This window comes from Cryptomeria japonica, chromosome 11 (assembly GCF_030272615.1).
Source record: "Cryptomeria japonica chromosome 11, Sugi_1.0, whole genome shotgun sequence".
Taxonomy (NCBI): domain Eukaryota; kingdom Viridiplantae; phylum Streptophyta; class Pinopsida; order Cupressales; family Cupressaceae; genus Cryptomeria; species Cryptomeria japonica.
Genome location: NC_081415.1, coordinates 237,221,234 through 237,237,711, shown reverse-complemented (window position 1 = coordinate 237,237,711; position 16,478 = coordinate 237,221,234). Strand labels below are relative to the sequence as shown.

Here is a 16,478-nt window from a genome sequence, read left to right as displayed (position 1 = left end):
GGAGCGATTTTTACATTTGAGCCCAAGATTGTCGATTCTTGGAGTCAATTCCTTGTTCATCGTCCTTCGAAAGACATTTTTGACTTTGCATAACCTTGCCTTGACGTGGTTTTGGAAGGGAATGGTTGTTTTTATGAAAATCGCCTTGGTCCTTGAGTGAAGGACAAGAGCGCCTTTTAGTTCTTGGTACAAACCCTTGATCGTGTCATCTTTAAATCACTTACTAAATGTAGAATATCACTCCGCCTTCCATCTTGAGTCTTTGAAACAAAAGTGGTACTCTAAAATTAGGCATACTTGAAGATTTCGCTCTGGTCCCTTGGTGAGGGACAGGAGCGCCTTAGCCAATTTCATCAAGTTTTTGTGGTCTTTGCAACTTTGTTCTTCCTTGAAGCATTCCAAATATCATCGCCATCTTGTGCCTTGGCCTGGATTCATCTAAATTTGGGAAGGAAGACATGATAATGTGTTTTTCGCCCTGGTCCCTGGGTGAGGGACAAGAGCGCCTTGGCCATTTTGAGCTCACTTACGTTTTGCTATCTTTCCGAAATTATCTTCAAGGATTGATCACGCCTTCCTTCATTCATGTCAAACTTGAAACGCGCTTTACCTTGGCCAAAAACTTGTCTCGAGGGAAAATCGCTTTGGTCCCTTGGTGAGGGATAGGAGCGCCCTTTGTAAATCCAAGCTTATCCGCCCTTTGTTAGCCTTCCAAATTATATTCAATGGATAAATCATGCTTTCCTTGGTCTCTTCAAATCATAAAATTGTCTTGATCCTGCAAGAACAGTGCAAATTTGAAATTCAAGCTCCGGTCCTTCAGTGAGGGACAGGAGCGCCCTTTGTCCTCAAGGTCAAATCTTTACAATTTTCATCTCAAATTTCCTTTGCTGGGGAAGATACCATCATTTTGCAAGTCTATGAACAAGAGCCCAAATCCCAAAAATGTCCAAGAAGGTGTGCTTGAAGAAAATCGCTCTGGTCCCTTGGAGAGGGACAGGAGCGATTTGTCTTGCTAGGCCAAGAGTTCAACCTTTCATTGCTAACGACTAAGTCTGGATACTCCATTAAGCTCATTTCATCCTTCATTGCGTCCTTGATGCTTCAGTTCAATCAACCAAGGTCAAAAATGATCTAAGAAAACCATTTCGCCTTGGTCCTTCAGTGAAGGACAGGAGCGAATTTACCTTAAACCTTAAAAACTTGTCATTTTTGAGTCTTCAAAATCTTCAAAATCTTCAATTTACGTCCAATTGTATCCCCTGGCGACCCTGCACCAAAAAAATTAAAACAAGTCAATAACCAAGATGCACCAAATATCATTTTCGCCCTGTTCCCTGAGAGAGGGACAGGAGCGATTTTGCCCTTATAAGCCAAAATATCCAAAATTTAGGTCCTCAGTCACTTCACAAGGCATAATTAGGTCATCTCCAAGGCCAGGAATCGGTTACCAAACCTTCAAAAATTCGGTCGAAAATTGTCGAGACAAAATGTATAATTCATCACTAAAACGCTAACACTTAGACCTAACTTGAATTTGCCCTCAAAAACCCTGACTGGACCTATCCTGAGACGTACCTGACTTCCTGACAGACTCATCCTATTTCAAAATTGCAATCTTCGGGAGGATGCTCAATAATCCTTCAAAATTTGACTGGACTTGGCTTGAAAATATCCAAAAGAAACTCCTAAGGCTTAACCCTAGTCCAGACGACTCACCCACTTACTCAAAACCCTAAAAGCAGAGAGAAGAACAGGCAAAACAAAAGCAAAAAAGAGGGGGTCCCCATTTGTATGGGGCGATGTGTGAAATGGTCACAACAAGATGGAGGATCACGAAATGTTCCAAAGCTACAGGCTCGAAGTAGAGGAACCAGAGCAAGTAACATAGGAGGTGTACCTACCGGAATACAGAGAATATTGGAAGGGAGACACCCGTGTGAGTGACATCACCGCACACCAGTTCCCGAAGGAAGAACCCATCAGGTATCAAGAGGTAAAATTGAAGGAGACAAACCTCGGTGACGTAGATAATCCCAAGATCATTCGTGTCAGCAACGATTGGAACGCTGTGTGGAAGGCCGCAACCTTCAAAATCTTTATTCTTCTTCTTCTTATGTATGGGAAGGAGACCGTGGTCCTTGTAGAATTTATGGTTCTAGGTCTTCAGATGGCCATTGAAAATAGACTTGCCATCAACGGCTCCAAATTGAAACCCTACCTCGATAAGCGCACAGGGGACTCGAGAGGCCGGTAAGGCGACTTGAGAGGCACAGGACCAAAGCGGGAGACTCTCGAGCAAGGCAAACTGAGAAGGATGAAGGGCGATCCCAGAGGCACAGGACCCGAGCCGAAGACTCTCTGGACAATTAGATTAGGAAAAAAAATTGAAAAAAAAAGAAAAAATTGAAAAAATAAATAAAATGAATATATATATTTTTTGCAAGTGGTGGTGGGACACTGTACGGTGGGGCCCCGTGCGGTGGGAACTCGTGCGGTGCACCACCGTCGACGGAGGTCACTGGCCTCTGAGGGCAGAGCTCGGTGGGTATTCATCTACCGTACGACCTTCCCAGCCACCGTACGAGAGACCAATCACCGTACGACACCAAGCTTCGGGTGACCCAGTCACCGTACGGCTCACCCACCATACGGGTTCACTCCATCGTATGACAGATAACCTCTGTACAGGCTTGAGACATTATAGTCCGTAGGCCTGAAGGAGCACGGTAGCAACGGTTTAAAAGAGGGTGAAAGGAAAATACCACGACACGACAGGGATAAACGGTGATGGCAGGTGAAAAAAAAAAACGACAACCAGATTGAAAAATCATTCGATGGAGTCTGGAGCCGGGATGCTGAAAAATTAGAGTGGAGAAGAAGGTTTTTGGCATCTTAAAATATCACAAAAATGATGTGTGCCATGGACTTCCGTGTGGTTCTAAAGGTGGTAAATTGGTGTTGGTGCACCTGGGGCGCTGCCCCCGGACCTCGCGAGGCGCGCTGCCCCTCGACCTTGCTGGGGCGTTGCCCCCGACGTCGCTGGGGGCACTGCCCCCAGACCCCCAGTTTATTTTTGAGCTACAATACACTTTTGAGTTGGGTGAAGGCATTAGAGAAGTCATGGTAAGTGTTGGGGTTGTTCCGTACTGTGAGAAAGAAGCCTGAAGCTAAGCATTGGCGGGGAAACCATAAGCCGTAGAGGGAGACGGATTTGGAGGTTGCGAACAAATAGAGTTTGAGGGAAGGCATTGCAGGCCCGCCAAGTCGTATGACACCAGGGAGTTATTTAGTTCAGTTATCAGCGTTTGGGGAGTGTGATGGAGGATTTGAGGCGTCTCCTACCCTTTGTGCCAGAAGGTTGTGGCCACTTCCAGGCATGAATGGTACGCTTTGAGGAACTCGGAGTATGTCTCCGCTGGACGTGAGGTTGCCTTGGTGGATGCACATAGGGCTTGGGAGGAGTTGACCACCAGGTTGGAGGCAATAGTAGCGTGAGACTTAGCTAAGCGTACCCAGGAGTTGGATGCTGAGAGGGCAGCGCGGGTGTCTATCGAGGACAAATTGGCTAGGGAGACAATATCATTTGAGTAGCAGTTGGTGGAGGCTAAGACTGAAAAGCATGTTTTGCAGACAAGTTTGGTTTAGGCACCGGAGGACTGTGATGTCAAGGAAAAAAAGAACTCCTTGCGGAAGCAATAATGGTGACATCTGCACTTGAGCATTGGATGGTAGCAGAAAAGGGTTTTCAGGCGAGGACGCAGCAGGTGTATGAGTTTCGGGCTTGACTGGCGTCAGCAGTTCCTACAGTTATATACCCTGATTCTGTTTATTGTATGAACATCATTTCTATTTTGTATTAAGTCGTCCGGAGACGACTTCTTTTCTTGGGGGGGATGATGTTGTCGGGAATAATCATTATGTTATGTTGTCGTATTATGTTATGTTGTTGTCGGTAATTATGGGTTACGACAGTCAGTTAGTCTTCCCGAAGGGCAGTTGGACGCGACGGTTGGTCGCACCCCTTCGGGTATTATATATTGCATACCTTTCTTTCGAAGTAGCATCATCATAGTCGTATCTGGGTGTGATGTTATAAGCACTTGATGTACATGGACTGTTGAAATAATACAGAGACTGGTTCTTTAATATATTTCCATTATGTTATGTGTATTTACTTTCTGCATTTAATCGTTTACCCATATGTGGCAAACAAACACCCTCTGCACCCCTTTAGTTTTTGATTTTGGTTTCTGTTGTAGCAATGTATTCCCCATTTTGTTTGTAAGTCGTCCAGAGATGACCTTCTTTTTTGGGGGGGATGATGTTGGCGGTAATATTGTACAGGAATAAAACCGTAGTTAATTAGGTAGTACTTTACTTTGTTAGTAAGGTAACTGAGGGATGGTAGTTACGGGTGCGATGGTTGCCCCTCGCATCCCCCTCAGTACCTTTATATACCATGGAAGGCAACTTGTAAAGACACACATGATTATGAATGGAAATAGTATCTCTTATATTTGCTTGATCTTATCTGGTACCTATGGCATTATTGTTTCTCGTTAAGCATTCTATCTGTATGATCTAAACTGCTCACCCAGAGGGTAAACAAAGATATAGTTTTAAAAAGCAACATAAATATATGTTATTTACCATACTTTTCAAAGTTAAAAGTAGAATAAAATAGTTAAAATGATGAATTGTATTTTTTTGAAGTAAAACTTACATCCAAAAGTAAAATATCTCTTCCTAAATAGGGTAATCAAATAAAATATGTCTAAATTAAAATAAATAAAAATATTTCTAAAGTAAATAAATATAAACTAAACAATGTAAAAAATAAATAAAAATTGAGTAAATAAAATTACTGTTATGTAAATAAAAATAGTTCTTCAAAATAAAAAAGTGAACAATATAAATAATATAAAACATTTCTTAATTAGTCGTAAAGTAAAATAAAATAAAATAATCCTTAAATAGTTCTAAAGTTAAATAAAATAACTCTTAAGTAAATAAAATAATTCAAGTCTTGGTGTTTTTTAGATAGATGTATTTAAGATATCTATACTAGTTGTTTATTTAGGTGAGATGGGATTTGTAATCTTTAATTCATACCTCTCTTATCACATTTTTTTATGCATGTACCACTCACCTCTGTCCAATTCTGTAATTTAGATTTTGATTAACCTACCTCTTATTTTACCTAAAAGCGTGATTGATTAGGCACCCTATAACTGATAATAGTTTCTTGGGATTGACAGGCCCTGAAGATGTAAGAATACAAATGAAGGCTGTGGGTATTTGTGGGAGTGATGTGCACTACCTGAAGGTTTTCTTTTTCTTTTTTTTGACAGATATTTATGAAAAACCAATGTGTTCTTTTGAGCAGGGAATTTTACTACTCTTATATCTTGCTTTAAAATTTGAAAATGTTGCATTTACATTACAATTCTTCAAATTTACTTAATGTGCAAAAGTGATCCTTCATACATTACGAACATTCTTTTCGAAATCGTTGCTGGTTTACTGCTTACATACCAATGAATATAAATAGACTAGTATTATGCAAGATAAAATACAAAATGAAAATCACCATTATGACATTGCTGCTTCATATGCTAAGTCTTGCTATGGTTCATAAGCTGATCTTCAGCTTGTTTCCTTAATTGTTCTTAAAGGTTATATTGCAGCTTCATCTGAATGCAGCGAGAAACTTACATCCTCTCTCTAAGATCAATGCATGCAATTGTTCTCACTTTCTGTCATTTGAATGATTAACCTTGTTCTTTTCTTGTATAGCGTTGTTCTTAATTCTTGTGCCTTGTCTGTTTGACACCCACCGCAATTGCATATTCTTGCTGACAATTTCCAGTTGCATCATATAACTGTAGAAGCATAGTAGCATAATTCATGAAAGACACGCTATTACTTGTTCTGGATGCTATACCTTTTTATAATGAAGCCTAGACAGGTTGAAATCCAAATACTGTAAAAAAAGGAAAATAAATCTTGGCACAATACAATGAATCTAGGACCCACCTTATTGCCCCATTGGAGCTATCGATGACTAAAGAGTTGAAGAAGGTATAAGCATCTGCATTAAGAACTTGGATGCACTAACAAAGTCAAAATAAACATATACACGATGATTCCAAAGATGAGAGTACTTACTTTGGAATATTCAAATTTATAAACTTGCTACATCAACACAAAAAACCAAATAAAAGTAATGATTAGCTGGGAATATACAACTAGGAAAGAGATAAAACCAAACCAGGATAAGACTATTTAACCAAGAAAGAATTATGTGGCCTTAGCTTTTTGAAGCTAGGGCACATCAGGTGACAACAAGTGTTTTACTTGCGAGGATGCTATTTTTTTAACAAATTGACCTCTTTTTCTTTGTATAATATGTTCTTTTCTGTTTTCCTGTTTTTACATTTACAGGGCAAAAAAATTAGAGCATAGGGAAACTAAATTTGTTTTTTGCTACTAGGAATGCATTTTGTGTTTTGGTATACTATAGCTTTGCCAAGTATTTCCTGTTCTAAATTTGGGTAATTGAAATACTCTTATACTTATGGCTACGTTGTGTGAATGCCATGCAAATGGAATGCTACTGTGAGTAGAAGCATCCTAGCATTGATCTTAAGGTAAAGCATTTAGGGACTTTTTGTCTTTATTAGTCCTATCCTTCAGTTCTAGCATGCACATTTTCATTTACAATTTAAATTTTATTTGATTCTTGATATACTTTGATAGTGTCTTAACCATAGTGCTAATACTATATGCGAGTTTCTGCTAGACTCACAATGTTTTGAGTTGAACAAGTAGTGTCGAGTTTCATTGCCTTGACTTAGGTGACAAGTATTTTTATGTAAAAAAGCTTTTTACTGATTTCAGCATTGTTTTTCTATGCCAATACACCATACAGATCAAATTTAGTATAGTCTAGATTGGGGTTTTGAAGTCCAAATTACCAGTTTTGTCAATTGAAATCTTTTAGTGGGTCACACATTTTGATATATTTGACTCCAAGGAAGCTTTGGCCAGATGCTATGGTAGAAGTGTTTACCACAACGCCATCAATATTAGTAAACCAATTGGCTGTTATCCAAAGATAAAAGCTCTCCACCATTCCTTTCTCCTTCACCTCCATGAAGAGATTTGGGCTTGTTTGTCTTTGATTAGGGAAATGATGGGTTTGTACTCAATTTCAGAGCCATCATCTATATTTGTGTCATTGTATGTTGACATGACTTCTAACCAATATCATTGTCTAGGTAAATAAATTTTTTTTCTACAATCATAATGGTTAACTACCACTAAAATGGCTAGCATCTATAATCCATTTATAAATTCCATCTAACAAAGTATGGAAGTCTACGGTTAGAGAGAAGGTGACTTGTGGCTAAGAAGGTCACAATTGGCATATTCACTAGCCTTCAACATCTGATACAAACCCTACGTTGGTGCACAAATTTGTAGGTTCCAAATACCTAAATCTAGGTCGTTCTATTAGTGCCAGGGTTGTCAAACTCAAAGAGACAAGCCTTTAATTTATGATTAGGCAGGGCATCTTGGGACCAATTTGCTAAGATAGGTAAGACCTTTGACTTTGGCCTCAACTAGACCTAAGGTGGATTCCCTAGATGTATCTTGAATAGGATTAAACACGAATGGAAACAGACAAATGGATAAAGTGCCATATTAGTACCCGGTGTATGTCTAACCCCAAAACTTGTAACTATGCCAAGGACTAACTGTTACCTATTTTTCACTTCTAGTTGAAAAATAGGCTAGGTTATGCTTGTTTTTACGAAATGGAGCAAGTACATATTACTTCTGCTATATTGCATTCCAACTGCACTAAGGAAGAATGAACTAAAGATTACATTTTAATACTTCTAGTTCGTAACAACAAAAGAGAGAGACATCTCATTTAAAAAAGGAATTATTTTATTGATATTCAAGCATGCGTCCCACACAAAGAGCCGTGAGACTAGCTACATGCATCAGGTGCAAGAAGGAAATACATAGGCATGTATACATGAGTATAAAATAAAGAGAGCATGTTGAGAATGGAACCAGTCATTGCCTGATTGACTGGTACGGTTGGAGTAGCCTTGATGTTGCCTTTGTCTTGCTGCTTCATCCTTGTCTGCATCTGCCTTTCTTCTGGTATCTGCAAAAGAGTTAAATATACAATGAGTTAGAACATTTTGTTCTAAGCAATGGCTGATTACATTCCTAACATGTATACTAACGCATGCATGTATATATAGTCCCTACATGCATCAGGTGCATATAGTCAGCATCACGGAAGATCTCAGAAAAAACAAATATCAGATCAAAAGAAATCAAATGCATCTTATTTCTAACTTGTTTGCTTCATGTGTAGGAACAGGAAAAGATAGCTTGCTGGTCGTAATCTTCACAAATGAGTGGGGGTAAATGAGGCTCCCATAAGGGTTGAGCCCGGCTCATATGAAAGCAACAACAATGTCTCATACAATCAAGTTATAGCAGAAACTGATGACAGATGAAGAGCAACAAATACAAGTATGCAATCACACGATCAGCCGATCAGCATAATGATAACTTTCCTCACTCAAAAGATGTATGCAAGGATGTGTTTATGCTAAAGTAATCTCCATTATACAGTAAATGAGCAGGTTGCTATTATTTTCAAAGCAAAGGTAGCAGCAGTAATCATGTACAAAGAGTGAGGTTCAACACAAACCTTACAATGAAGATGTAGTCACAGTAACATGTAGAATGCAGTCATAGGTGCAGTTTTGAAGCATTAAGGTGGCATCTTCATTCAAAGGTGTGTTGGGACTCTTCAATCACACTCAAAGCTCAGTGTAGTCAAGATTGCAATAAGGCAAACCCCAGCCTATGTCATGATAGGATTATCACAGACATGACAAGGTATAAAGTCAGTCACAGGTCTTGCGACAGTGGTATTATAAAAGACAGAGATAGCAGCCCAGGCTATGAAATACGCAAGTGCAGCAATATATATAGGCAGCCATAAACACAAAAGAGTTATGACAGCAAATCATAAGAATATCCATAACCCAAAGCAATGGCAGTCCCTCAACAAGTTCATGACCAGCTCACTGAAAGAGCAAAACAAGAGGTCTATAATAAATTGGATGTTGGAGACACCAAATGATATACTCAAGGTAGAGAGTAAGCATGCACGGCCAAGTGGTGGTATTGGTATTTTTCAAGGGTCACTGTTAAGGACATCTAATAATGCAGTCCTCAGAGCAATATGTATAAACAAAAATGCAGTGTCCACATGGAGGGCAAAGTAGCAGTTAATATAATTGCCAAACACAATCAAAAGAAAGGTGGAAAATACCAGTGATACATGCAGTTCAGTCCATGCAATTGTTGGTCTTTAAGCCAAGGTAAAAGAGCAAATAATGTGCACCATTGTCATGAACAACCATGACGTCCAGATCTAATGCATAGAGCGAACCCCAATCAGGTTCAACATTTCAAGCATAGAGAATATGAAAATGGCGTCAAATCCTCATAATTTTGAAGGAACAACATATTGCATTCATCAAATGTTCACTATAATGACAAATAGAGAGATCTAAGACAAGAGCAGTCACTAGAAGGTTATGATATAGTAATTTTTTCGGATACGAGTACCATTAATGGACCGACAACAACATTTACAAGCTAAAAGAACAAAGAGCACAAATCAAAGCATTATGACCATCTGACAAAAAAAAAGAAAGCGTACAGAATCTATTCACATCCCAGTCAACCACAACCCTGCTTTTATCAGTGGTCAGTTTGCAGTTTTATAGCAGCCAAGTGGAATAATAACAGTGATAATACTAACAACCCTATATGTGATTATGACTGTGCACACAAAAGGGCACTGTAGGGTTTTGATCAAAGTTGCTAAGAAGCCTTCGTAAAGTAGTCTACACACTCCATGTCACTATAATCAAGCATCAAGCAGAGATAGAATGAAATGACTGCTATAGCAGTAATTCGTATAATCATTATTGTTAAGGTTTTATTTCTCACAAGGAATGGTGTTCGAAGCAATCTAACATGACAGAACGAGGAGGGGGAATACTAAGTAATGTCGTAGTAAGAACACAGTCAAATCTCATAATCTTTCCCCATGAAATGCATAGCAAGCAGTGATATTATTCATTTTTTTTAAGGAAAAAAGTAAATCTATCAAAAGGCTAGGTTTTGTATGGAGAAATATTGTAATAACCCACCATAATTAACTCAACAAAATTGAGTATTCCTTTTTTTTTTTCTTTGTGTGTTTAATTTATTCATTATGTTTTATTCAATTGCGTACTCTGGGCATCCATCCATTTGGATTAGGCATTCATCCATCCGGGATGAACATCTAACCATACGGGTTAGGCATTTGTCCATACGGGACATAAGATTTCATCTATCCAATACGGGATAGGCATCTACCCATACGGGGTAGGCATCTATCCAATCGGGATAAGTGGTGCTCTGGCCAGAGACTTAGACTCATTAGGACCATTCGGGTCCTGAGCCACTCGCTAAGTACTATACTCTTTTAACAGAAGTGCACCGAGGTCGCCATCCTTAGGAGTAATTGAATAACATAACACAAGCTTGAATTCCGCCTCGGAATTTGGCTTAAAGCCTCGGGAAGTCAAGCGAATCCATACGGGATTCCTTCTGAGTATGCAATGAATCACCTTTTTTTTTCAATTTTAATTATCTTATCTTTCAAAATAGGATTCTTACTCAATCTTTCTTTTACCAAGCCTAGACCCCACCCACGAACGCCTGAGTACGAGGGACAACTTCGTCCCAAGACTGCCTACATACCCGCTTCGGCACGGGATCAAAGTGTAAAGTATGTAGTTCTATTTTCTACTCTATGGTTTGATGTAAACTGATTAGTGGGTACGCAACCCTTTCTAGGGTCAATGTTCCAGACAGTTTCTCTGCGGTTGCTACCCATGGTGGTAGCACTTAAACAAAGGCTCAAGATGGCCTATTGTTTGTGGCCTAACAACTACATCCTAACACCTATCATGAGCGTCACACTTGACCAAATTGCCAATCACCAATATCCCTTCAAGATAAAAAAAACAATTTCATAAAAGCATTTTACTTAACCAACCCTAAAGGGGGGGTATACTATGGTTTCTCTCAACGGATGAAAAAATCATTTAAAAATTATCTTATTAGATTATCGATCCAAGGGGGATTACCTGCCCCTTGGATTTTAACTTCCAAGTGTCCCTTATTACTCCCCGACGATTTATAGGGACGATGCCACAGACGTCGTTGATGTAGCTTTATTAGGTGTTAAGTGCAGTAGTTCAACATGATGGCATTACCCGTAAGCGTGACCCAGAGGCACTGTATATACCGAACGTTACTTGGTTTTGGTTTTCCAACTTCCTTTATTTAGTTTTCTAACTACGAAAACATCATGCTTGAAAGCAATTACTAATTGAACGCGTAAAATTTAAATATTGCAAAGCTCAATTAATTGAAATAACTACTTGATGAATTACATGGAATAAAAACCATAATTAACGTTATTTATTATTCAAACCTTGGAATTATTTAATGGGGATTAATTGCTAAGTGGATCAAAAAGATCTAATTACAAAATTTGATATAATTAATTACAATTTATAAATTGCTAAACTAAAATCTAAATAAAAATTTATCTAAGTTCAAAATTTTAATAAACCAAAATTATATATATAAAAAGGAATTTAATTAACATATACATAAAAAAATTTCTAACAATTAACATTGCCATACTTTAAGATTTAATTGGCATTTAAAAGGGGCAAGTGGGAGGGGGACCCCACGGTCCCCTCCACTACCCTGCGGCCACTGCCGCAGCAGTGACCGCAGGCTAGTGGAGGGTACCATAACGGTACCACTCCCCCTGCGGAGTATTAACTCCGCCTGCGGCCCAATACCTCGTGCAGAGTGTTGGGTACCACACACCCAACAATAAAGACTTTTACATTGCATGAAAGAGATTTATAATTACTATATATATTTATATATATGATTTCCAGTTTTAATTAAACAAAATTTTATAATTACTATATAAATTTATATATATATATATATATATGTATGTATGTATGTATGTATGTATACATTTATATATATGATTTCCAATCTTAATTTATTTAAACAAGAGAGTAGAGTTTAACCAGCATACAAAATGAAAGCAATATGGATTTATATATAAGAGTAATTAACACAGAGAGTTTATTCAGAGGGATTTATTCCTTAGTTTCAGCTATTATCCAGAGAGAAGTGGATTTCCAGACACAAAAATAATGATGGAACCAAATGATAAACAACACAAAGGATTATTCTCAGCGAATCTATCCCTCCACTTCAACTAATTTTTATAGAGAAAATAGATATAACTAGATAAAGGAATCAAATGAGACTATCACAAAGGATTATTCACAGTGAAAACTATTCCTTTCATTTCAACTAATTTTCACAGAGAAATTTATTTTAAGAACGAGATTCAGATTTCCAGAGAAGTGAATTAGAGATAAAGATTAAGATTCAATCACACAGGGAAGAGTTTTATTTCAGAAAAAGAGATTTTAAAAGAATAAAGGAAATATGATTTTTTTTTTGCATAAATCTAAAATCTTGGAAAAGCAAAAGGCAAGATTATGAGCATATTTCTTAGGGAAAATAAAATAAATAATAGAACTATCTTTTACTTGCTTTATGTGGAAGAAACTTATCAATAATTATTCCTACATAGAAGAAGAGACTTACACTCTAATAAACTTTTGAAAGAATATCTAGAAGCTATTTTTTTTTTTGATAATATAAACTTCTCGTATGACAAAAAAGAGAGAACCTGGTTTGCTGAAGCTTGATGTTGAATCCTCTAGCTATCCTTGATCCTTCCTTGCAACTAGAGAGAGATCTTCCAACCACAACTTAAAAAAAATCCTGCAATAAAATGAGACTACCAAAGAAAAACTTGGGAAAATTTCTTTCAAAAACATAATCAACTCCCTTCTTTGAAACTTGCATATAATTTTATAAGAAAATTCCCTCCATTCCACTATCTTGAAAATTGAATTAAAAAAAGAAATTCTTTCCGAATTTTGGACTTCATGCAAATTGATTAGACTTAGTGGGAGGAGTTACATGCAAGGTGGTGGAGAATCCTCTAGAAGCTTCTTATTCTTCCTACAACATGTGCCATAATTGGATGTGGAAAACTAAATAAATAAATAAGAAAAATGTATATTTTCCATGTGTGTGTGTGAGTTTTATTATTTTATCCTTTTATAATATTCATTCAATCATTTAAATAGCTTAACCAAAGAATATAATAGAGTTTGTATTTTAAATCCAAAAGTGATAAAGGAGGGTTGTGACATCCTCCCCGCCTTAATTTGTGCATCGTCTCGATGCACTTATTGAATGCATCCAAAAGAGTCTATAGTTCATGATTAAAATAGAAAAGGAAACAACTGCTGCATCTCCTTAGTATCTTCCCACGTGGCATTGTTTTCATCGTACTGGTCCCATTGCACTTTGCACTGATCAACCTCTTTGTTGCACAACTGGCACTGGCGCCTCTCCAAGATTCTGAATGGCTCTATCATTATTCCTCCCATTTCCTGGACTTGTAAGACATCCCAATTCAAAATGTGTTTCTCATCGGGTACATACTTTTTAAGAAGAGATACATGGAAGACATCATGGATTCGGCTCAACTAGGGGGGTAAGGCCAACCGGTATGCAACTAGATTAATCCTGCCCAATATTTCAAAGGGTCCAACATAACGAGGTGCAAGCTTAGTCTTTTTCCCAAATCTTATGGAACTCTTGTGTGGCCTAACCCTTAGGAAGACTTTCTCGCCCACCTCAAACTCCCTTGGTGTCCTATTTTTGTCTGCATAACTTTTCTGCCTATCTGAGGCTTCCTTCAATCTTTGCCTAATTTCCTTAGTTTTCCTTTCCATCTCCTTCAACATATCTGGTCCAACAATTACTCTATCTTCAAGACTATCCCAACTCAAAGGTGTTCGACATGGTCTACCATACAATGCTTCGAAAGGTGCCATTCCCAAAGATGTTTGATATGTATTATTGTAAGCAAACTCTACCAAAGGTAGGTACTCTTCCCATTTCCTCTGTTGGTCCATGCAATTAATGCGAAGTAGGTCTTCCATAATCTGATTTGTCCTTTCTGTCTGACTGTCGGTCTTAGGATGGTATGCGGTGCTAAAATTTAGTTGAGTTCCTAGAGCTGATTGAAGAGTGGTCCAAAACCTTGAAGTGAATCTAGCATCTCTATCTGATATGATTTTCTCTGGTATTCCATGCAACCTAAATATTTCCTTAACAAAGCACCTAGCCAAGTTAGGTGTATCATCTGTCAGATTCCTTGGTATAAAGTGTGCCACCTTAGTGAGTTTGTCAATTACCACCATTATTGCATCATGCCTAGAAGGTGACATGGGTAACCCTTGTCAAAATCCATGCTAATAACTTGCCACTTGTGTTGAGGTACATCGTGCAATTGCAACAATCTAGCTGGATGTCTATGTTCCGCCTTTACTCTTTGACACTCCAAACATTTAGCCACATACTTGACAATGTCATTCTTTATCCCTTGCCAAAAGTATAACTTCTTTAGATCTGCATAAAGTTTGTTAACTCCTGGGTGCCCTGAATAAGGGGCATTGTGAGCCTCTGACAAGACTACTTCCCTTAAGTTTCCTGAATTAGGAATATAGATTCTATTATTGTATCTGAGCAAACCATCTTCATCTAATGTATACCCTTCGATCTTAGGATTGGTTGGATCGTATTCTAAAGTCAATTTGACTTGCTTATACCATGGGTCATGTCCTTGTTCATCCATTACTTGCCTTTTGAAAGAAGTTTTGAATGTTGCTATAGTCATCAAGTGTCTCCTCCTACTTAAGGCATCTGCCACCCTATTTTCCTTCCCCTTAATATATTCAATTTCAAAATCATATTCACTTAGAAACTCTAACCACCTTCTTTGTCTGGCATTTAAGTGGGGTTGGGTAAAGATGTACTTTAGTCCTTGGTTATTTGACTTCAATTCAAAGGGCTTCCCTAGCAAGAAGTGTCTCCATTTTTGTAGGGCATGCACAATCGCTGCCAACTCTAAGTCGTGGGGTGCATAATTGACTTCATGAGTCTTTAGCTTTCTGGATTCGTAAGCTACTACCCCTTCATCTTGGACAAGTACTCCTAACCCTTCAATAGAAGCATCAGTTACGACTGTGAAGTGTCCATTCAGATCTGGTACCTTTAGAATGGGTGCTGAAGTTAGTTTCCCTTTCAAAATTTGGAATGCCTTATCACTTTGTTTTGTCCACACGAATCTTTTACCCTTCCTTTGTAATGAGGTGATGGGGTTTGCTACCTTAGAAAATCCTTCCACAAACCTCCTATAGTAACTTGCTAGCCCCATAAAGCTTCTTACTTCTGAAACGTTTTCAGGGATTGGCCATTTTACTATTGCCTTTATTTTATCTGGATCAACTGCTATTCCTTCCTTTGATATTATATGCCCAAGGTAGGTGAATCTTTTCCTCAAAGAAGGCACATTTGGACAATTTCCCATATAACTTATGTTCTCTCAACCTTTGCAAAACAATTTGTAGGTGTACTAAATGTTCCTCCTCATTTCTAGAGTAAATCAATATGTCATCCAGAAATACCAAAACAAATTTATCCAAGTAGTCATGTAGTACACTATTCATTAGGTTCATAAATGCAGCTGGGGCGTTGGTTACACCAAAAGGAACTACTGTGAATTCATAATGTCCATATCTAGTCGTGAAGGCTGTTTTCAGAATGTCTTCCTCCTTAATTCTGAGTTGATGGTACCCTGACTGGAGGTCTATCTTTGAGAAAACTGCTGCTCCTTTCATTTGGTCAAAAAGATCCTCTATGAGAGGTAAGGGATACCTATTCTTTATTGTGACCTTGTTCAACATCCTATAGTCGATGCATAGCCTTAAGGTTCCATCCTTCTTCTTAACAAATAAGACTGGCACTCCCCATGGTGATACACTTGGCCTTATTAATCCCTTAGCTAAGAGTTCCTCTAATTGCATTTTGAGCTCTTGTAATTCAGTTGTGTTCATTCGGTAAGGTGCCCTTGATACTGGTTCAGCTCCTAGTAGTACTTCGATAGAAAAGTCAAACTTCCTCTTAGGGGGTAAGCCGGGTAATTCTTCTAGAAAAACATCCTTGAATTCTTTTAAGAAGGGGGTATTTTCAAAGGTTGGTGAATTTTCCTCTTTTCCTTCATCAATTTCAACCATATAGATTAAGCCTCCTCTTCTCCTTTCCTTCTTTAATTGCATGGCCGAGATGGTTTCTATATTAATGGGTTTAAACTTTCCTTGGATTTTGACCTTTTTCCCCCCATCATCCAA

The 16,478-nt window shown here is 38.1% G+C and overlaps 1 protein-coding gene across 2 annotated transcripts in view; it reads left to right on the top strand.

The window, feature by feature from the left end:
* Nucleotides 1-16,478, top strand: part of LOC131064005 (L-idonate 5-dehydrogenase) — a 310,247-nt gene that overhangs the window by 81,246 nt on the left and 212,523 nt on the right. For both annotated transcript variants that reach the window (XM_057998016.2, XM_057998015.2), the window contains exon 2: nt 5,262-5,329. In XM_057998016.2, the coding sequence (XP_057853999.2) occupies nt 5,262-5,329 (68 nt within the window). The remainder of the gene's footprint in view (nt 1-5,261; nt 5,330-16,478) is intronic.